General features: G+C 40.9%; 1 protein-coding gene across 1 annotated transcript; it reads left to right on the top strand.

Moving 5' to 3' along the window:
• The first annotated feature begins 717 nt into the window (after positions 1 to 717).
• LOC134225558 (serine protease inhibitor 77Ba-like) lies at positions 718 to 15,301 on the top strand. Its single transcript, XM_062705739.1, has 6 exons — positions 718 to 1,131; positions 1,508 to 1,683; positions 13,922 to 14,121; positions 14,180 to 14,471; positions 14,537 to 14,902; positions 14,963 to 15,301. Exons 1-6 carry the CDS (start codon positions 1,104 to 1,106, stop codon positions 15,233 to 15,235), a joined length of 1,335 nt encoding a protein of 444 aa, XP_062561723.1. The 5' UTR covers positions 718 to 1,103; the 3' UTR covers positions 15,236 to 15,301.
• Positions 15,302 to 22,681: the final 7,380 nt, after the last annotated feature.

Here is a 22,681-nt window from a genome sequence, read left to right as displayed (position 1 = left end):
CAACGGAACCTGAGTACATCGCAATGACCATTTCTATGTGAATCGAGCTTGTTTCCTAAACCGATTTATGGAGACAACCAAGGTGCTATTACTATGGCAAGAAGGAAGATACTAAACGCGTTAAGCATATTGATATCCTGTTTGAATTAATCCGAGTAGATGTTGCAGAAGGAAAGATCAGGCTAATATACATTCCTACGCATTCTCAAGAGGCGGCCAATCTCACGAAACCATTTCCTTCTTCAGCATTTGTGCATTTAAAGCTTTACTTGAAAACCCACCAACTATGGTAAAGAGATGAATCAAAGAAACAGTTGATTTATTATTCATCACCTTAGTTCCCGACTTTAATTACCGCCCGTATACGATTTAAAACTGAACTCATTATTAAACTAACCTTGCTACTGACGTCTTTCTTTATAAGCTTATGGAGAACGCACCACAATTCCACCTCTGACTATTGGATCCCGGTGTTAATTTGTTGAAGGCATTTGATATTAATGAGTCATATTCGGGACAACGTTTACGTTTGCTATTGAAGGAATGAAAAAAAATGTCCTCAACATGATTGGGGATTCCCCCGATCTTTGAATCTGATCATCCTAAAATGTTAATAAAATCGAATAATAAACCTCTCTCAATCTCATTTGAGATTAATATCTATAAGATCTCATTTTTTTAATCAAAGAGAGACCCTGTGATTAGCGAACAATTCGTTCACTTAGCTCAGTCGCGATCGTGCTCTCGCGCCGCTCGGTCGTTCTTATAGCTTTTTTTGCTGTGCGTTGTTATTCACGCGGTTGCTGATCGCTTTACTCGTGAGTCGTGCTGATAACCGGTCGGTATACAAACAAACGATCATTAGAGTACGGCAGTGCACACATCAGGATAACGATCCAGACGTAAATCCCCGATTGAGTCATTGATTGGTACCGTTTAACATCGGCAGTGTGTGTGAAAACACAGAGCTGCTATCATATTGGAGCGGGCTAGGCGATTAAAGTTTGCGTTGATCTACGGAGTGTGTAATGTGCATTTGATCGTTTTATTCAAGCACCATTAATAATCACCTTGACGCGGAGAAAAAAAATCTGCTGCAACGCATGATCGAGATGGTGGTTCCAGAAAATGGTAAGGATGTGTTGCGATAGATACTGGGATTGATCGAGGGCTTACGTGACCTTGACTTATATTCCTTCCTTCGCTGTGATGGTGAAATTCTCTTCAAAATGTCATGACGCAAGCGAAGGGGAAGAGTTTCAAGAAGATCGCGGAGAAACCGGTTGATCATGTTGTCCAAGTGTTTATGTTGCTTCAAACCAGGGCCGGATTTATGGGGGGGCCGGGGGGGCCGTGGCCCCGGGCCCCCACAAATCTTATGTACCAAAACCAACCTTTTTTGTACATTTTGGGGCCCCCACATACCGTCGGCCCCGGGGCCCCCTTCCGGCTAAATCCGGTCCTGCTTCAAACTATCGTTAATACCGTTCATTGGTTTAATTCGCAGGCTGTGGGATTTTTGTGCGGAGTTCGGTGGTTTTTGCGATGATCGCCGTCGTTGTTTGTCAAGATGCAAGCGTGGAAAGAACAACGATAAATGACCCGGGTCAACAAATAATGCAAAACAAAATTAATGAAGACTTCTACAAGGGATCTCAGAGTTTTTCTCTGAACTTTTTTAAGGTAATGTATATCTAATTGAAAGTATAGTTTATATGTTTCATAATGCCATAGTTCAAGATTCTTACATAAAGTGATGCTTTTTTTCTGGCCTAAGATTAGACAAATTATATCAAATCAGCATGGTAGGAATTGGAATCAAGTTGAATCAAATTTCATATATTCAAATTACTTACATGTATTACTTGAATCAATTAAATGAAATTAGTTTTGGAATGATGAACTTTTTAATCTATGGCACGACAATGACTCACAGTCACAAACCTCATGTGAAGATCAGTCTCACAATGAAGGTAAATAAATAATGTGACTTGATATGACTACAGCAGCAGTCCACGTTCAACATCTCGGTTTGCGCTCTAGGTCGAAGTATTATTACTTTGACGGCTACAAAGTTTGTTCGATATTTACTTAAACACATTTTGTTTTATCTTTATTTTAATCTCATTTTTTTTAAAGAGGATCATAATAATCCTTAAATAAGTAACGTACCAGAAAGCTATTGCTACTTTGCTTGCTAGATCACTGCTGGCCTGGGTTCGTTTTGTGATCATACCAATTATAAATCGGACAAATAATGGAAGCTTAACACGCACATAAATGTTTTCCGAATAGTTAACATGTAAAGTTCGGTTGATTGCTTAATAGCAGTCAATATGTCATCGAGTTAATTGTATCTTATTAGTTATGATAGAAGATTCAGTATTCTAAACAATTTTCACGAAATTTCTGTCCAGATGGTCTGCAGTTGCTATTGTTAGAGTGAAATCAGTAGTGATTCAGTTTTGTTCTAAATTTTCGAACACTATTCTAGTTTGAATCTGGAGCAAAATGGAACAAACTCGCTAGTTTCCCCAGCAATGTTCCATTCATGTTTTTAAAATTTTCAAATAAATGAAATCACTATGTTGCTGCCAAGAAAGGCGCCGTAATTGCAAAGTGGATTGATCCATCCATGTAATGTTCTATCCCACTTTCCAATATCCAAACCTACATTTAAAAAAAACTTGACTAAGTCAAGTCAAATACGAGACACAGAAGACGACGAAATGTGCTAATATCTGTGTAGAAAGGAAATATAAATATGCACGGGACTGACAAAAGATATTTTAGTTACTAGATAAAGATTGTCGCTTCGGTTCCCTTTGTTCTGCTGTCCGAAACATGTGTGGTACATACCTGTCAAATCGTATGGATTTTCCTTCTTTGACATTTTGCTCCCCTATCCTCGCCAGCAAAAGATGTTCCGGACAGCGACGACAGCGACAATCTTTATCTAGTAACTAAAATATCTTTTGGACTGACACTTGTATACCTCCACCACAATTTCTTTCGTAGTCAACATTGAAAATTCCGCACTGACAGCCATAAGGATAATCACGGGAAGAAAAGAGATAGGTGCGATCCACACTGACAGTTCCATAAACGAAAATCAGAATAAAAGAGACTGCATCTGTACTACGAACACACAACCAAAACATCAGACCCCCGTAAATATGCAAATATTTATATTTTCACAGACAGTCAAGCGGCACTCAAAGCATTGAGTAGCTTTAAATGTACGTCAAAACTTATCTGGGACTGCATTCTTTCATTGCAAAATGTGTGCCAAGAGAACTCCGTAAATCTGTACTGGGTTCCAGGACACTGTGGTATTGGAGGTAATGAAAAGGCAGACGAGCTTGCGAAACGAGGTTCAAACACACAGTTTATTGGCCCAGAACCTTTCTGCGATATATCATATTTTACCATTTTTTTTTTTCCTGTTCGGGTGTGCCACTGCGACCAGTTATTAGATCTATTGTAGCGTTACCCGTATCCTTAGTGTTTAAGTGCATGTCGAATTACTCCAGTGCTATTGAGAAGCAATGCAGTATCGGTTTCGATACAGTTGTTGTTTTGTTTTCTCAAGAGTATTATGACAAGGTCCCGCTATTTATACCCTTCACAGAGAGCAATCCCATTGAAGGCGCGCCCCTTATCAATAGGAAATCAATCCTTTCTTGAGAAAACAGAACAGTAATACTGTTTTTGGCCATGCATCGGAGCCCTAGCCACATCCTTGTCTTGCTTCTAGAATATCACCAGTAAAACTCTGAAAACCCGGGATTTAGCTCTGTCTACAAGACCATTTCAAGCAAGAGTTCGGTTCGGTAATAAGAACTTCCGTGTGTTCCTCTCACTACCATTGTTCATCAGTTCAAGAGAGTTAGTACGTATTTAAACCCCTAACTCGATTTTTCCAGCAATCAGTTCAGCCTAGGACCGGGTACCGAGGTTATTTAACTAATTGCTTGAAAAGTTGTTTCCGCTGCATACAGTTTAGCCTCAAACAAGAGGAATTCGAGTCTTTCAACTGTCTGCAAGGTAACATTAATTATGTTTTATTTCTGAGACTGCTGTTGGTAGCGGGGACTAAATACGATGAATCCTTAATTACCACAACTTATTGCCCTAGCTAGAAAAATGGATGAGGCTAGGGCTCTGTTTGGTAGATCTTACACCGCAACACACTACGTCAAAGTGATCTACCGTGTTACGGGAAATATTTTACCATAAAAATGGAATTGAAATCCTGGGAAGCACAACCAACTGGTTGGTTGCCTAAAAGTGTGATCAATCAAAAAGAGATGTATAATTCAATTCCCAATGTTAAAGTAACCGAAAAGCTCTTGGATATCACTTGAAAAATATTGGCCAGATTCAAAATGATATTTGTCGTTTCTGTAACATGGAACGTGAAACCTCGGAACAACTGCTTTGCAGTTGCGCCTCACTCTAGCTTTTTTTTGGGCGTAGAACCACTACGTCCATTGAGTTGAACTTTTGTGGCATATGTACCCCTGATTACTAATAACTATTTATTCGCATCTTGTAGGTTGATCACCATTTGTCAAGTAAACAACTTAAGATGCGTATTTTCCTGGTCCGGTATAATTGAGTTAATAAAACCCACTAGCTTTCCAGGATTTGCAGTCCAAATATCTCCTGGTTGCATAAAGCCACTATTTAGAAATTTAGATCTGCCCTTGTACAATGCATCACAACTGCAAAGCAGTTGTTCCGAGGTTTCACGTTCCATGTTACAGAAACGACAAATATCATTTTGAATCTGGCCAATATTTTTCAAGTGATATCTGCTCGGGCAGTATTCGGTTATTAGGCACGTCAAGGTGTAAAGAACTCTCTTGCTGAGCTCCAAGAGCTTTTCGGTTACTTTAACATTGGGAATTGAATTATACATCTCTTTTTGATTGAGCACACTTTTCGGCAACCAACCAGTTGGTTGTGCTTCCCAGGATTTCAATTCCATTTTTATGGTAAAATATGATATATCGCAGAAAGGTTCTGGGCCAATAAACTAACAAACTTTGCAGCCGTCAAAGTAATAATACTTCGACCTAGAGCGCAAACCGAGATGTTGAACGTGGCCTGCTGCTGTAGTCATATCAAGTCATATTATTTGTCTACCTTCATTGTGAGACTGATCTCCACATGAGGTTTGTGACTGTGAGTCATTGTCGTGCCATAGATTAAAAAGTTCATCATTCCAAAACTAATTTCATTTAATTGATTCAAGTAATCCATGTAAGTAATTTGAATATATGAAATTTGATATAACTTGATTCCAATTCCTACCATGCTGATTTGATATAGGGTGGGTGTACCAATTGTCGCCATATATAAGAACAACTATTTTTAAAAAAATAAGTAAAAGGCATGTGGGTGGACTTTATATATCAAACGAAAGGTTTTACTTCCTGCTCCTTAGAACAATTCAATGGGATTATATAAACTCGTCTTATGACAAGTGAAAACATTCCACTAAAAAGCTCAAAATAATTTTCTTATCAACCTATGGTTGTTGTAGTATTCAGTAGCTGTTATCCAATTTAAAAAGATTTCATCGCTCTAGACTTCTTTGGGATACGACAGTTGTCACAGGACAAAACCCATCTTCCTTCTTGTCGGAATTTTTACTTTGGGAAATGATTCCTAATAACTCCCATTAGCAAGTCCTATAAGTTCAATAATTTTAAAACAACCCTTAGTTAAATTATTGGTTCACATAGTTTGGCAGTGCTGGCAGAGTAAACAATTTTTTGCATACGGTTTAACACTCAATCTTCAAAGAGTTTTAACTTTTTTCGTGGACTTTCCAGCAACGTACCTTCTTCAGCAAAGTTTTTTGACATCCTTTGGGTTATACGTCACCTCTAGAAGTGAAAATGCCAAAATATACGTTCTTCCATACTAATTTCCATACAAACTTCAAACGCGATGCGGAAAGCGAGGAAGCATCCAATCGGGTCCAAATTCTGCACAGTTGTTAAAGACCCAGAATGGCTTCAAAAAACCATTGATTTTTTTAAAATGACCATGACGCCCTGGATGACGCCCCACTCTATTGATTACGCTAAATTAAAAAAAAAACCTGATTAATCCACCTAGCGGTGTTGGTGCCTTTCTCGTGCAAAAAAAAACTCAAAAATATGAGTGAGTGTTTTTTAGCGTGTTTTGCGCATAGAAAATAGAATTTTGGCCATAACTTCTGATCCCATAGTCCAATTTGGCCTATTTTCAATAGCAAACAATGGGACGGGATTATCAGTCGAATGGGACTTGTTGCGAGTAATTCGGCCAATGCTAAGTTCCAAAAAGTGTGTCTACAAAATTTTGTACACATTCATACAGCAGCAGGGACTTTGTCCATGGCCACTGCGAGTTAGACCGGAACCACCGTCCCTAACCCCTAATCCAAAGGCGTCAAGCGACCCGTGCAGAGGGGATGCATGGCCAGGGGGGTGAAATAATAAGCTAGGCCTTTAACGGAGCCTGTGGGGTACCTGGGCACCCTCCACAGTAATTGTCCCTTACCGTGCCATGCTGGGCTCTGGCGTGGTGGCCTCTTTTCCCGAGCAACTCGTGGGACCAAAATGGAAAACCAAGTCAATTCTTCAATTATTAGTAGTAGTGTAGGCGACAACCCCTTCGCAAGAGGTGGGTTGTTCAGGTCTCCGCCTAGGAGGCCAGAGGCAATAGTCGGCAGCTCAGTGCGCAGCGCCAGCGCAAGTTATTGACGGCCCATGGCTTGTGGAGGCGATGAACCGCAAACGCGATCGGCCTTCGAGGTGGCGACGGAACAGCTGGACTTTGCGTCATCGAAGCATAATATCAGTAAGGACCTCAAGAGGAGCTTGCAGAAACTTCGAAAGTCGATGCTGGACGCCAAGCTGGAGAGGGCGGTCGGGACGGCCAAGTGTAAACCCGTGAAATCCGTAGAGTCGAGGTCTACCCAGACTGAGGCCCAAGGATTCGCGGACTCGGGCAAGGTCGAATCGACCGAAGGCGTGCCAGCGAAGACGGTGGTACCAAAGTCTACCCAGACTGAGGCTCAAGTATTTGCGGGTACGTCGGGGGTGACTGCTCCAACGGCGCCGACGTACGTCGAATAAGACGTACCCGGATGGGCGAGATGATCCTCGAGCTGAAGCGGGGCGTCTCGCAAAAGTGCGCCGCCTACAAGAAGTTGGCGGAGGAAATCCTAGGCGAGACGGTCAAGGTGAGGGCACTCACGACGGAGGTGAATCTAAGGGTTAAAGACCTGGACGAGATTACCGAAGTCGAAGAGCTCGTCACGGCACTGCGGCGACAGTGTGAAGTGAATACGCCCACCGCAGCCGTTCGGCTACGGAAAGGTCCGGCAGGGACGCAGGTAGCATTGGTTCGGCTATCCGCAGCGGACGCCTCCAAGGTAGTCAAGTTAGGGAGCGTCAAGGTGGGATGGTCGGTGTGCCCTGTGGGCATATACGAACAACCCGAAGTTTGCTTCAAGTGCCTGGAACCGGGGCACAAGCAATGGGACTGCAAAGGCCCTGACAGAAGCAATCTCTGCCGACGCTGCGGATTGGAGGGACATAAGGCACAATGCTGCACGAACCCTCCCAATTGTTTGATTTGTTCCAGCAAAGCTCTGTTCACAGCCCGGCGTTTAAGCGTGCTGTAAAATCACAGTGCAGGTAGCGCAGCTGGCTTGCTCGGCCTCGCCCGAGTGTTTGGTGTGCGCAGGTTTAGAGGAAACGGTGGAACACGTGTTGTCCGTGTGCTCACGTTTTCGCGCAATGCGTGACCACATGCTTGCCACATGTGGTCTGGACACTACCCCGGACATCCCCTAGTTCGGAGGATGTGTAAAGATGAAGTTAAGATGAAGTATCGGCTATCGCCCAAATCGTCTCGGAGCTACACAGAAGGTGGCGCGTGGACTCAAGGATGGCTAGTTCAGGCGCAAATAAGAGGTGGTCCAAGGGATCGGAGTCGGCTTCATGGGTCATACCGGTGGTCATGCCCTGTGGTCGAACTCGATCCTTTCATCGAACAAGTGGTCGCGCGAAGAACAACATGGTATCGTCGCTTTCGCGGCGTCGGTCAACCGGGCGGGTTCCGAGCCCGAGGACGGAAAGGGGTCCTCGTCAAGGCTGGGGCAGGCGTAGGCACCGCGTGATTCAAATTTTGACTTTTTTCCTCCCCGATCCTTAAACGATTGCATTTGCCTTTTTATTAACCCTTCTAAATTTTTAGTTAATTTGGATGTAAATTGCGTGAGCACGCGCGGTTTGAAGTTTGTATGAAAATTGCTATGAAAACAGTAACTTTCATGGAAAACCGTTCCCCAACGCTTCCCTTTAAGCTCTAGCAACATATGAGTACATCGGCAACATAAGAAATTTTACAAGGAAACAGGCCGTCTTTGTTGCGAAACGATTTGATGCTCGCAAGAAAAGTTATTAAGGAAATACTGAATCGTGGGAAATTCAATTTAACACGTAAAAGAATAACATCAATATCAATAATGAGCATTTTTGTTTTCTTCATAACTTTGCTTCCAAACGTGAAATTGCTTCGCAACAACAACTGCCTTTCATATTGAGAAGTATTCTGTGTAGGCAATGTGTTGATTATATTTAAATAAGTCATGGGCCACCTCTCGGAACGATCTTCCACATAAGGGTCAGTTTTCACAGTAATTTCCATACAAACTTCAAATGACGTGTGCACAGTCAAATTACATCCAAAATTGCTAAAAATTTAGGAGGATTATTAAAATGGCAAATGCAATCGTTTAAGCATCGGGGGGCAAAAAAGTCACTCTAGTGATCATATAGCCGTTACGTATACTTAGTATACTGCCGTCATACACATATTTGTCCCATGTTTGCTGGGATTTCCTATGTACATGGGACAATTATGCGTAGAACGGCAGTATACGAGAAAGGCAAAACAGAAGATTTACTGTAAGACAATGAACACCCTTTCGCATTTGAGGATTTTTCTGCTACTGAGTGTGATAATTCCCACCAAGCATTCACTACTTCAGTACGCAAAATGGACTAGTAGAACGATTTGAACAACACAACATTATAACAACTACTCTTAACGAGGCTCCAGAAAAGTTTTTTTTTAAAATGAATTTAAAAGACAAACATTCAGATATAGCTAACGCAGCACTTAACGATTCAGTAAGAGAATCAGATTTTTCAAGAAAAGATGAAAGAAAGAAGTATGTGTACCATAAGCGGACCGCAAAGAATTTTAAAATAGATGTTAGATTTTATGAGTTTGCTAAACATTTCATCAATCGTAACAAATTTCATTAACAACCACATGTTGTGTTGAAGAGCGAAATTTGACTACCAGATTTGAAAAATCGGATCAGAACCAAACGTGTGCTCCAGAGAATCGATACAGTCGTTAGAATGGGAAGAAAGAGTAATGAATCACATACAGTGGCTGGTTTATATGCGAAAATAGCCAGCATGAGTTCACCACCCGAAGTTTGTATGGCGAAAGACATCTAACGCGGGTTTTCTAAAAGGTTGGAACTTTTCACGAAAAACTATTTGGTTACAGTTATGTAGGAAGGTGTCTTCTACTACGCCTATCAAATATTTTTTTTCGATTAAGGTCCTTATTTTCGAGATATTGACCATTAGATGCCTTTCGCCATACTGATTTCCAGAAGTTAACTCCTAGTGAGCCGCTGTAAGCACGCTCAAAGCAGGCGATTCATTAGGAAAATTATGTTATTTAGGTAAATATGCCAAACACCGTTCATGGAATAATGCTCAAATAATTTTATTTGGAGATTGTTCTGCGGGATATTATACTATTCTATATCCCAATGGACCAACTTGTTTTTCTTCCAGTCGAAATCCTTCTACAATTGATTTAGTTTTAACGGATTCAAGTCAGCTGTGTGGCCAATTGGTAACTCATGCTGACTTTGACTCTGATCACCTTCCTGTGACGTTTGAAATCTCACAAGAAGCCATTTATAATCCAATCTGTTCTACTTTTAATTATCATAGAGCTGATTGGGATTTATATAAAAGAAAACGTATATCGATAGGAATTTTGATGTTGATATTCCTCTCGATACCAAAAGGATATTGATAATGCTCTCGTATCCAGTGTTGTAAAATGTCATTTGCATTCTTTTCCATAATTTTCCCAGAACTTTTTTCAGTAGTTAGCTATCAACTATCAAGTATGGCGAACGTATAGCGCTTAAATGTGGCTACAACTTTGTCTAACAAGATATTGCTGTAAATATGTAATCTGGGGCGTGGGAGGCTACATTTTATTCAATTGACATTATGTCAAATGACACGTGACATTTTGGAGAGTTTTCAGTCTCCAGCCTTGGATGTTATATTTAGAGCAATGTACCCTTGAACAAAAATATAGCCCTACTCAACCGTTATGAGTACAGCTAAAATTATGATGTGAATTTTACTTCTGAAGAAAGTTATTAACAAATCAGTCAAATGACATGCAGATGACATTTTACAAGCCTGCTCGTATCTTTGACAAATTTAGTTGTCGAAGCTAAAGGCATTCGAATTCCTAAATGTGAAATTAAATTCAACTCCATTATTATTGACGACGATCTTCAGCTACTGATCCGTCCTAAAAATGTGAGGCGAAGGCAATACCAAAGAACTCGCGATCCCGCGTTGAAAGTTATTTGGCGAGATTTGCAAAATGAAATTAAAAAATAATGTCTCGAAGTTGGATCCCAGTTCGAAACCCTTTTGGAAATTAACGAAAGTTTTTAAAAAACCACAAGAGCCAATTCCAGCGCTTAAAGAGGGAAATAAAATTTTATTAACAAATGGCGAAAAGGCTCAAAAACTTGCTCAGCAGTTCGAGAGTGCCCATAATTTTAGTCTAGGTCTCACTAGTCCAATTGAGGAGCTTCGAAGACATTCTCAATCAAGAGAATGTTTTTGACCCTTCGTTGGGAACTAATTTGGATGAAGTGAGATCTATTACTAGAAAATTTAAAAATATGAAAGCCCCGGGTGATGATGGTATTTTCTAATACTTATCAAAAAACTTCCTGAGAGCTCTTTATCCTTTTTGGTTAATTTATTTAATAAATGGAAAAACGCCAAAGTTGTTTCAATTTTGAAGCCGGACAAAAATCCAGCTGAGGCTTCTAATTATCGCCCAATCAGTTTGCTTTCTTCAATAAGCTATTTTTGCTGATGAGCAATTTGGTTTTCGCCATGGGCATTTAACCACTCATCAGTTATTAAGAGTTACGAACTTAATTCGACTCAACAAGTCTAAAGGATATTCGACTGGAGTTGCTCTTCTTGATAAGGTACACTGGGGGAAGTGGAAAAGGAAACATCGATAATGCATGTTTGAATTAATGTAAAACCAGTTTAAATGATCTAAATGCGTTCAATCAAAATGGGCTATCAAAAACAGTCCATTTTGCACCAACTGGGCGGTAATTCATACCATTTAGGTCGCTTGAAATTTATAGAAATAGATTTTTAAATTAGGAGATGTTTTTACTTACCCTAGTGGGATGGGGTAAGTGGAAAACCCATGTTACCTTGACCTTCAATAGTGATGAGTAGTTACATATAACTAAAATCAATACGGTAATTGCTCTGAGTATATTTTGTGGATAAATTTCATTACCTTAACGGAATAGATCCTCAAGGAATTCTCGTAATAGCTAGGGGAGGGCTGGTTTTGCCTTCTCGAACACTGAGTGTTCGTAAAATCTATATGTTCGCCCCAAAGATGGACTATTTAAAGGAAAAATGCGACTTACAGGGTTATAAACTAATCAACTTAGTTTAACGAATTGAGATGATGTCTGTATGTGCGTATTTGTATGTATGTGTGTGCGCAAAGCACGTACAAAATTATCAGCTATTCTTAAGCACTTATCTTTAGCCAATTTGTTCGCAAAAAAAATTGCATTCAACGGCGAAACTTGTTATGAATAAAAATTAATGTGAATTATACAATATATTTACCTATCAGTGCTATTTTTAACTTTCTTATACATGTTTTTTCATATGTAAAACATGTGAAAGGCATCAATACGGATAGGTGGATTAATTAGGCATTTTCTCATTTATATTAGTCCAATCACCACTGGAATCACAATGATAACAAAGAAGGAACATATTAAGATTCACATCTATCAAAATAAACTCTAGAGGGAAGAAAAAAAACTGTGTAATTTAGAACATTATCCACTTCCCCCGCAGTGTTTGATACCTGGGGTAAGTGTAAAATCTTTGAATTATTTGCTTTCTTGGTACAAAGCACTACCAATTGAATGGGATTAGTTTAATTATATTAGAATGGTCACGTGTGAATCAATTGCACCGGAAAAAAGAACAATTTGCGCAAATAAGAATCGATTTTGTAAATGCAAAAATCAACTTCTCGCGAAACCTCAAATGACAGTTCAAGCGTTAACCCTGTTAGTGTACGTATTATACAAATTTCAACATAGTATTAGTGTGAGCATCAAAGTATATTCTTGCATGATGTTATGATGTAGTAAAAACTGTAAAGTATGTACCATTCCAATTTTTCGAGTCGATTTTTACACTTACCCCCTTTTTCCACTTCCCCCAGTGTACCTTATAGAGAAAGCATTTGACAGTGTTTGGCATGAAGGTTTGATTGTAAAATTGATGAATTTTAATTTTCTTCTGTACATTATTAAACTGATCCAAAATTATTTATCAGATCGCTCACTACAGGTAAACTATCAGAATTCTAAATCTGATAGATTACCTTTAAGAGCTGGTGTTCCCCAAGGCAGCATACTGGGGCCCATATTGTATAACATTTTTACTTCTGACTTACCTGATTTACCACCAGGGCCCTGCAGGGTGTCAAAAATCTTTGTTTGCAGATGATACGGGCCTTTCAGCCAAAGGACGAAGCCTCCGTGTCATTTGTAGTAGATTGCAAAAAAAGTTTGGATATTTTCTCCACTTATTTGCGAAAATGGAAAATTTCCCCGAATGCTTCCAAAACTCAGCTTATAATTTTCCCACATAAGCCGAGAGCTTCTTAATTGAAATCTTCTAGCAGACATATTGTAACTATGAATGGGGTTTCAATTAATTGGTCTAGCGAAGCTAAATATTTAGGACTTCTGCTAGATCAAAAATTAACTTTTAAAAATCACCTTGAAGGCCTTCAAGCCAAATGTAACAAATATATTAAGTGTCTAGACACTTATAAACAGAAAATCAAAACTTTGTCATAAGAACAAACTTTTGATTTATAAACAAATTTTTAGACTTGCCATGTTGTATGCTGTGCCAATATGGACTAGTTGCTGCAATACCAGAAAGAAGGCACTTCAGAGGATTCAAAATAAAATTCTGAAAATGATTCTGAAGTTACCTCCGTGGTATAGTACCAATGAACTTCATAGAATTTCTAATATTGAGACATTGCAACAAATGTCCAACAAAATAATTTCCAATTTTAGACAAAAATCGTTGCAATCTTCTATTGCAACGATTAACTCCTTGTACCCTTAGTAAAAAATAGGTTAAGTTTAGTTTAAGTTGAAAACATTTTAATTCCTACATGGTTCAATTCAACCAGAGGAACTAACTGCCCAGAGGCAATTGAAATGTATTAATAATAACTAAAACTGTAACATAGCAAATAAGGAGATAGTGTTAAGAAAACACGGAACACCTAGCCTAAGAGATGAATGCATGTAATAGATAATTAGCAAAAAAAATTAGTAAAAAAAAGAAAAAAACTTAGCGTTTTCTTACAAATAATTACAAATTGGCGAGATTGGAGAGATTAATTCTAAATTAATTGAACTATGGTTTCATAATCAAAATTGTCTTCAAAACTTAGCATATCCTAACATAACTGTTCTTTTCAGCAAGTTAGTCTTCTCGTTGATAGTGACCGCAACGTAACGACAACCAACATCATACTTTCGCCATTGTCCGTGTGGAACCTATTAGCTTTGCTGAGTGAAGGGGCCGAAGGAAGAACACTTACAGAGATACTCGATGTTATGAAAGTGGAAGACCAAAACATCATCAAACATCACTTCAAAACTTTCCAGAAAGCTATTAAGTAAGTGCAATCCGAACTCCGAATCACATGCATCATCATCCTAGATTTCCATTTTCAGTGCTAACACTAGCGGAGTGGATATATCTTCGGCGCAATTCATGTTCACGGACAAAAATCATCCAGTCAGACATGATTTCGAGCATATCGTAGACACGTACTATGGCGAACAGCTGTTCGAAGCCTTGGATTTTAGTTCATCTAATCAATCGCTTCTAGAAAGTTTCAACCGGATTAACAAAATCGTTTCCGAAGCTACCAAAGGGCAAATCAAACGATCTATACACCCATCTGCTCTGCAGCAAGCGAGGCTGCTACTTCTTTCAGTATTATTTTTCCAAGGGGAATGGACGGTAAGAGGCCCGCAATTTATATTCAAACTTTAATCACGTCCTCAACAGTCTTTTCCATTTTTCAGTATCCATTTAATCGATCGCTGACCAACGAAAGCGCACCATTTTACGATGAAAGCGATCGGATGGTGGGCTCAGTGCCCCTGATGTTCCAGAAGGCTGTATTGCCGTTCGCAGCATTCCGTGAGCTGGAGGCCCAAATTGTAGAACTACCGTACGGAAGTGAACGTCAATTGAGCATGCTCGTGATCCTTCCACGAAAAGGAGTTCCACTGCACGAGGTCGTGCGTAGATTGGCAGATTTCAACATGGAAATGATCTACAGTGAGCTAAAGCAAGCGGCTGAGGAGTACGAAGATGACGAGGTGGAAGTCTTTCTTCCTCGGTTTCAAATTTCCTCCGATTACACTTTGAAATCAGTATTGTTTAATGTAATCCTTTTCAATATTTTCTGCATCTTCTTCGTACTAATAGTTTTTTATTGATCGTAGATGGGCATGAAGGACGCATTCCATGAACACATTGCGCTATTTGACAAAATTGCCAGCGACATATTTGTGAATGATGTTTTCCAGAAGAACAAAATTATCGTCAACGAAGAAGGAACGACTGCTTCATCGGTGACTGCTGCCATTTTCGTGAACAAGGCAACTCCACCAAGGTTTATTGCAAATCGTCCGTTTGCGTTTCTGATTGTCGATAAACGTAACGATCTGATCCTTTTTATGGGTCAGGTGAAGAATCCTGGGATGCTGAGAGTTTAGGAGCTTTACATGACTGCAGTTGGCACGAGATACCCAATAAAGTCTTAGAATTTAATGACAAACGACTGTTTCCGTGATTTTTCTATTGATCAATTTTGTTTTTAAATAGTTTAGAGAAACATTTCCATTGACTTTCGTACTATTATGCTGTGTGCCATATTCTGAAAATAGTGTTAATGAGTATAGTATTCATCGATCTCGTACACAGAAAAATGTAAAACTTTTAAGTATGTTGTAATTTGGCGCAAACGATACCTTGCCAAATAACATTAGTACAGCATGAACCCTATTATTTTTTTCTTATTTCGCTTACTTCGACATCACATGTTCACTTCTCAAATCTTCAGTGCCTTGAAGCATTATAGAGATATTTGGATGTGATCATATCGGCAGCAAAGCTGAAAATATGACCAAGTCAAGCGACGTGCGTTAAAAGGATGCATGTCATGGAAGGTGAAATAAATGACAAATCGGTAACGGAGCCTTCAGGATACGTATGCAGTTATGCACTCCTACAGTTCGTTGTCCTTTGGACAGTGTAGTTCTCCTCCGCGTGGTACCTATTTACTGGTAACGGTAGCCGGCCCGCGTAATTGGGTTGTCTAGCGACTGACTTATCTACGGTAACAGCGCTAAAAAGCGCATCGAGGCCAAATGCCCAGATAGGTCTCAATCATGGTTTTGGCAGGCTTACAAATTATGATTATGAATACGGAGTAACGAAACGGATTGACGTATAGGGCCGCCAGTTGCGACACTGCTTAGTAAGGTCCGGAGACAACGGCTTGAAACGGCGGGTAGGCTAACGGCGTGACTGCCTTCCATCCAATAAATCACTGGCAGGACCTACCGCAAAGACCGTTCTAATCCTGTAGCCTAGCAGTGTGGTGGAAATACTCGCTTCATGAGTAAGAAAAGAGTGTAATTGGGCCTACCAAAAATGCCACACTCGCGCGAACCTACTGCCTGCATTTTACTGGCGTTTTTGCTTTGTTCGCGAGTACGGGCAGAGCAAAAAGAAAAAACAGGGCAGTGTTTTGTTCGGGAGTAAAAATCACGGTCGCGAGTATTTGTGATTACTTCGAATACAATGGATAAATTTAACTTGACATAAACACAATAACAATAAACAATTGTATTCTTGCTCGAACATCAGTGAGAAACATGTTCCGATGTTGTTTTATGACTTTTAGCAAATTAACCCGAATGACTTGCGAAGCTTCAAGAACATTTTTCGGGGTTCGTTTTATTGTTTTTTCTGCGAGTAGTAGGTAGGCAAGAAAAAGGCAAAACAAATGTTTGCGAGTCTTTAGCAGTGCCTACTTCTCGTTTTGTGAGTAAGGTTCGCAGATTTCCACCACTGTAGCCTAGGTGGGAGTAGGCTCAGAAGAGTCTTCCTGATAGCGCCGACCCGGCACTGAGCGGATAAGTCAACTCTCGCATGGCCTTCCTATTTGCTTGAATGAATAACCATAAATAAATAAAGCTACCCTCGGGCCCTCCTTAGCCGTGCGGTAAGACGCGCGGCTTCAAAGCAAAACCATGCTGAGGGTGGCTGGCAATTTTCGGATTGGAAATTGTCTCGACTTCCCTGGACATAAAAGCATCATCGTGTTAGCCTCATGATATACTAATGCAAAAATGGTAAAAAAAAACTTGGCTTAGAAACCTCTCAGTTAATAACTGTGGAAGTGCTTAATGAATACTAAGCTGCGAGGCGGCTCTGTCCCAGTGTGGGGATGTAATGCCAATAAAAAGAAGAAGAAGAAGAAATAAAGCTGCGGTAAGGGGTACCCAACAACAATGACGATTGTGTGGAGTGGGACCCCTTTGGAGGGGGAATCTGCTCAACAGACATCCTGGGTTGTCCAGGAAGTGCGGGGTTAGGGACTACCTCCAACAGCAAACGAGGGAGGCAGGACTACATCCCCGACCCGCTAAACCGTTTCCATTGCCGCTAAGCCCATAGTCCCTTCGGTACAACCTGAAAGTAATGCTTCAAAGGGGGCGCCAGTGCACAACGCACCCTCGAGGTTAGCTGCGTGTCCTTGCAGCACCGAACATCGTGACTCGCTTTTTTAGAAGAACACCATGGTATCGTGCCAGCGCATTGCCGGCTTTCCAGGTGGCCTTACCACGCCCTATGTCCTCGGAAGGTGGAAAGGGTCGACTTCGCGCCTGCTTCCCTCTGCACGACTGGTATCAAGAATGATGATGCCGCGTGCACCCCAAATTGACCTCTCTGCGATAGGGTCTATTCGCCAACACACAGAGGGACTTGCCGACGCGGTGCCTACGCCTGTCCCAGCCTTGACGAGGACCCCTTTCCGTCCTCGGGTTCGGAACCCGCCCGGTTGACCGACGCCGCGAAAGCGACGATACCATGTTGCTCTTCGCGAGGCCACTTGTTCGATAAAAGGATCGAGTTCGACCACAGAGCATGACCACCGGTATGACCCATGAAGCCGACTCCGATCCCTTGGACCACCTCTTATTTGCGCCTGAGCTAGCCATCATTGATTAGGAAAGCTTTGATCACCGCGTGACTTTATCGAAATTAATTTATTGGCTTTTTTCGGTGATAATTATACTACTCAAAGCGAAAGGGAGTAGATGAAAGTAATGAAGATACAGATTCGATTGACACCGCAAGCGAGCGGCAAGTGTGAAATGAATAGAAACTGAAGATTAGCAGAGGGCCATATGAGAGAACAAGCATTGTTGAAAGCTCGATAAAGTCACGCGGTGATCAAAGCTTTCCTAATTATAGAATCCAATTGGCGAAAAATTGATGAAATACAGTTCGAATAAGATTCAATTTGGGCGAAGTATGAGCTTGCGAGAGTTATACGTGAAGAGATTTAGCGCGCTCTTGTATGAATCTCTGAAAATATGCCACGAATCAATAGAACTGTTTACGCTTGCCGAACAGCACTTTAGCAGGTTGAAATCGCTGTTATTTTGCCTGTCTTGGTACAGTGATCACCACGTCACTATCCAAGCCGTTCCTGGGTGGACGTTAGGCAGAATAACAACGATTTCAACAATGCTTGTTCTCTCATATGGCTCTCTGCTAATCTTCAGTTTCTATTCATTTCACACTTGCCGCTCGCTTGAGGTGTCAATCGAATCTGTATCTTCATTACTTTCATCTACTCCCTTTCGCTTTAAGTAGTATAATTATCACCGAAAAAAGCCAATAAATTAATTTCGATATAGCCATCATTGAGTCCACGCGCCACCTTCTGTGTAGCTCCGAGACGATTTGGGCGATAGCCGATAAAACGGCGTTCCAGCCAACCTCATCTTTACACATCCTCCGAACTAGGTTGTCCGGGGTAGTGTCCAGACCACATGTGGCAAGCTTGATGCCTTCGCCTTCCACGGGGACGCTAAAATGGGACAAGCACGCTCCAAGAGAACAAGGCGGCCTTCGAATGACAGGCATGTCCAGCTGGAGGCCAGAAGGAGACTAATCTTCAATGGCAATACTGGGGCTCGCAGCTTTAACAAACAGAACGGTAGAACAGCACAAACGCCCAAACTTGCTAATCAAAAAAGGCAGAGACTAGGGTGATCCACATCCAACACAACGACGGCATACGAGATTCGGAAGTCCCTGGTGGTCCCTGCAATACTGGAGACAGGACAGGAGAAAATTGAGGACGAAGAATTTTTCAAAATTTCAAAGGTGTGGGACAAAGAGAAGGCTATGTTGTTCAATACGAATAAGGACAAGTACACGGACGGCCTCAAGACGATGCGTAGTGCAGTGCACTTTCGTCGTTGAGAGATGACGTTCCCAGTATTGAACGCGCCAGGGCCGGAGAAATGATACTGGTGTTCAAAAAGGGAGCTAAATCCAATGGCGTCGTGTATGAGGAGCAAAACAGATCATATGGGACGGAGTGGAGATAAGAGCCCTGCGCATAGAAGTGATTCTCCAGTGTAAACAGCTGGCGAGGTTACGGTTGGACCTTGTCACCGCTGTTAGATCGCAGTGTGGTATAAAGGAAGTATCGTCCTCAATTCGTCTTCATGTGAGACCATTCAGAATGCAGGAAACGACGTTTATGCTATCGGTAACGGAGGCCAATACGGTGTTGAAAGCTGGGAAGCTTAGGGGCCCTCCTTAGCCGTGAGGTAAGACAGGCGGCTACAAAGCAAGACCATGCTGAGGGTGGCTGGGTTCGATTCCCGGTGCCGTTCTAGGCAATTTTCGGATTGGAAATTATCTCGACTTCCCTGGACATAAAAGTATCATCGTGTTAGCCTTATGATATACGAATGCAAAAATGGTAACCTGGCTTAGAAACCTCGCAGTTAACAACTGTGGAAGTGCTTGAAGAACACTAAGCTGCGAGGCGGCTCTGTCCCAGTGTGGGGATGTAATGCCAATAAGAAGAAGAAGAAGAAGAAAAAGAAGAAGCTGGGAAGCTTAAGGTGTGATGTAGAGTTTCTATCCCGGGACATCCCGGGATTTAAGAAAATTCGGGATTTCCCGATTCCCGGGATATTATTTTTGAAATCCAGAAAATCCCGGGATACTCGGGGCATAAAAAACTATTTCATTTCCGATTCGAAAACAGTGTAAATTTTTCTTCTTACAACAGTTATTTGTTTTGAACGCGAAACCCAACTTAGATGATAAACTCATATCATATTTTATACCTCCCATCAGACATGATTTTTATTCCAAGTTCGTTTATTTGGTAGGCTCAGGCATATATACGGAGCCAAGGTTATTTGTGATGCACAATCGATATCATCTTATTATTAAATTAGTAAGAGAGGAACAGACATGAAAATATCGGGGATAGTTAATAGAACACCTTCACAAAAAATATTAGATTCCCCTATACCACTTAATGGAGGGCTGCTGACTGATACTTTTGCCAGCAGCTACAGCTCTCTATTAATTAAACGACAAGTAACTTCAAGATACTACAAGATCAGCTACATATTTTTGACGCCTGCTTCCTACCCATCTCCCGTCTACAGCGAAGTTGTGTACACTAGCTGATATTCGCCTTGCTAATCTCCTCGCGCCGCCCAACATTGAGTCAGTCTTCCTGAGCTTCATGCCTCCAAAACAATTCTTGATCCAATTCATGTCCTTCCAATCGACGTTCGTACAACAAACTTTCCAGCACATGCGCAAGTATAAGTGGTCCGACCCCGATGCTATGCCTATTTTTTTTTTGCTGCTGTCCAGCTCCTGACCAAAGCTCCGCTTGGACTCCTACTGACCAATTAGCAAGCTACTGAAAGTTCGAACCTCCCACTAAATTCTGTACGGCGCACCCGTGACTTTCGCAGCCAATGCATGATCCCACGAAGCCACGAGACTTATGCGCGATTACGTTTCTGTAGATAATCCATCGACACTATGTTTAAGATCCGAAATCTTCCCGGACCATAATCTGTTTCAGGGTTGTTAATCGATAAATTATCGTCGTTAATTTAACGCCAACTTCGATAATGGTTGTACGATGATGTTTCGTTGAAGATAAAGTGAGCGTTGATTAAATGTTATCGTTATCGAGTACTCGTTGATTTATCGATAATTATCGAGTTAACTGTAACGTATACTACAGTTAAAAGTACAAATATCCTCAAGTTGGTTTTACAAAACCTATTTCAAGTATTGCATCACCTTCAAATATTCAGAATCGCGTTTAAATCGTGGATTTAATTGGAATTCGAGAAGGTCACCGAATTTACCAATCATTAAATTTCTTACATAGCCTTAGTTTTCCATAGTAAATCTTTTTTTTTATTTTTGAGATTTTCAGCCCGCGGCTGGCTCAACTCATGAGATAATATTTCACAACAATACAATACAATACATTCTGAATAAAATTAATTATTTTTTCTTGGATCGTGTGTTGTATACTCTCCAGTCCGAATGACATTTTTCTCCACTATCGCCAGCATCAGCAATAACATCACCGCACGATCTTTTGGGAATATTGTCCTCTTGATTATCGCTTGTTGTTGCAGATGCAGTAGACAATCGTCTCTTCGCGCTGGCTCCAGTACCGTATTCTATGCAGTTATCAGTTTGTTCGTCACCATCACCGTCAATTTCGTTGCTGTTTTTCCCTTCGTCCTCTTCGTGCATCGGCTCGCATCGGCGGAGGGTCGCTATTGTGTTGTTTGTTGGATGATGTTGAAACCAGAGTGTAAAATAATCGAAATTTTTTGGTGAAGCCCACCTTTCTTCACTTGTTAGCTCACTTCCAGACACATTCATAGTCGGCTCTGGACTGTCAATATTCGATTGAAATATTAGTCATTGAATATTTATGCACATTTATCAAATTTAAAAATTATCCGAGATCTGAACCCGTTTCAAATGAGTAACGTAATACATCACATAGAACTGAATCCGATTTTCATCCACGAGGCACTTTCAACGTTAAATATCAACATAAACAATGCCAATTATGTTTTTTTCTACACATAGTAAGCACACTCAGTGACAGTCGAATGAATGATTTGGTGGAGTAATCGTCTGACAATGTCATTCTATGTTTTGAATATTCATGCGATGTTTGTCAAAATTCGGACCGAAGTTGCTTCATGAAGATGAATATTTAAAGCTCTGGTTGAAACCGTCGCTGCTGGAGGACTCGTTTGGGATTGGTTTTGTTTTTGTCCAGTTACAAGCGTGGGCTCGTCATCGATAAGGATACGAGATGGTATTGCTTTTTCTAGCATCATTCGCACCACTCTTACACCATTTGCTACTCCCGGAAAAAAGTTCTTCCATGTCTCGTTCTGTACGGAGATAACTTTACCATATTGCTTTAGGCAGTCCGATATGGTTTCATTCGGCATTCTCGGAGGAAGATCATGAATCCTCAATGTAGTGGTGGGACCATCTACGTATACCGGAATATGATAGAATACGCCGAGACGGTGAAATGAGTGTTTGAGGTGATGTTCTTTTTGTAGTCGTGCGGCAACGCCTGCGCTGTTCATCTCAACAAACACACAGTCATTGAGGTTGTGCAGTTGGATGCTTTTCACATCAGCCATGTTAAGCTTGAGAGATTCCTCAAGAAACTGCTTTACCTGAGCCAAAGGAGGGCGTCTCGGGAGGACACTGAAATCCACGACAATGGTGTTCTTCCTGTGCGACATATTACGCTGAATGACACTTTATTTTCGTCACTAGGTACACGAAATTTTGTTGATTATTTACGTCAACTGTTCGGGAAACGTCTGTCACGCGCGAAAGACAATTGTCGACTGATGTCCATAGTAAATAATTTGAGAATATTTTTAATGTCTTAACTATTTAATTTAGTATGATTAACAAAACTTCTATTTTGAAGATGCAAAGCTCCCAGTTAAACGAGTATTTTATGACCAACAGTGAGGACAAAATTCCTCAGCCTAACCAAATGATACTGAATAGGGACGAGGTTAGTTCACCAA

The sequence above is a fragment of the Armigeres subalbatus genome, chromosome 3 (assembly GCF_024139115.2).
Source record: "Armigeres subalbatus isolate Guangzhou_Male chromosome 3, GZ_Asu_2, whole genome shotgun sequence".
Lineage (NCBI taxonomy): Eukaryota > Metazoa > Arthropoda > Insecta > Diptera > Culicidae > Armigeres > Armigeres subalbatus.
Note: the sequence above shows the minus strand (reverse complement) of the source record. Positions and strands in the feature narration are given on the sequence as shown.

Excerpts from the sequence above, each read along its gene's own strand:
- LOC134225558 (XM_062705739.1), top strand. The coding sequence starts at position 1,104 with ATGATCGAGATGGTGGTTCCAGAAAATG. Across the intron at positions 1,132-1,507 it reads GATGGTGGTTCCAGAAAATG|GCTGTGGGATTTTTGTGCGG; the intron begins GTAAGGATGTGT and ends TTTAATTCGCAG. Across the intron at positions 14,472-14,536 it reads TTTTCCAAGGGGAATGGACG|TATCCATTTAATCGATCGCT; the intron begins GTAAGAGGCCCG and ends TCCATTTTTCAG.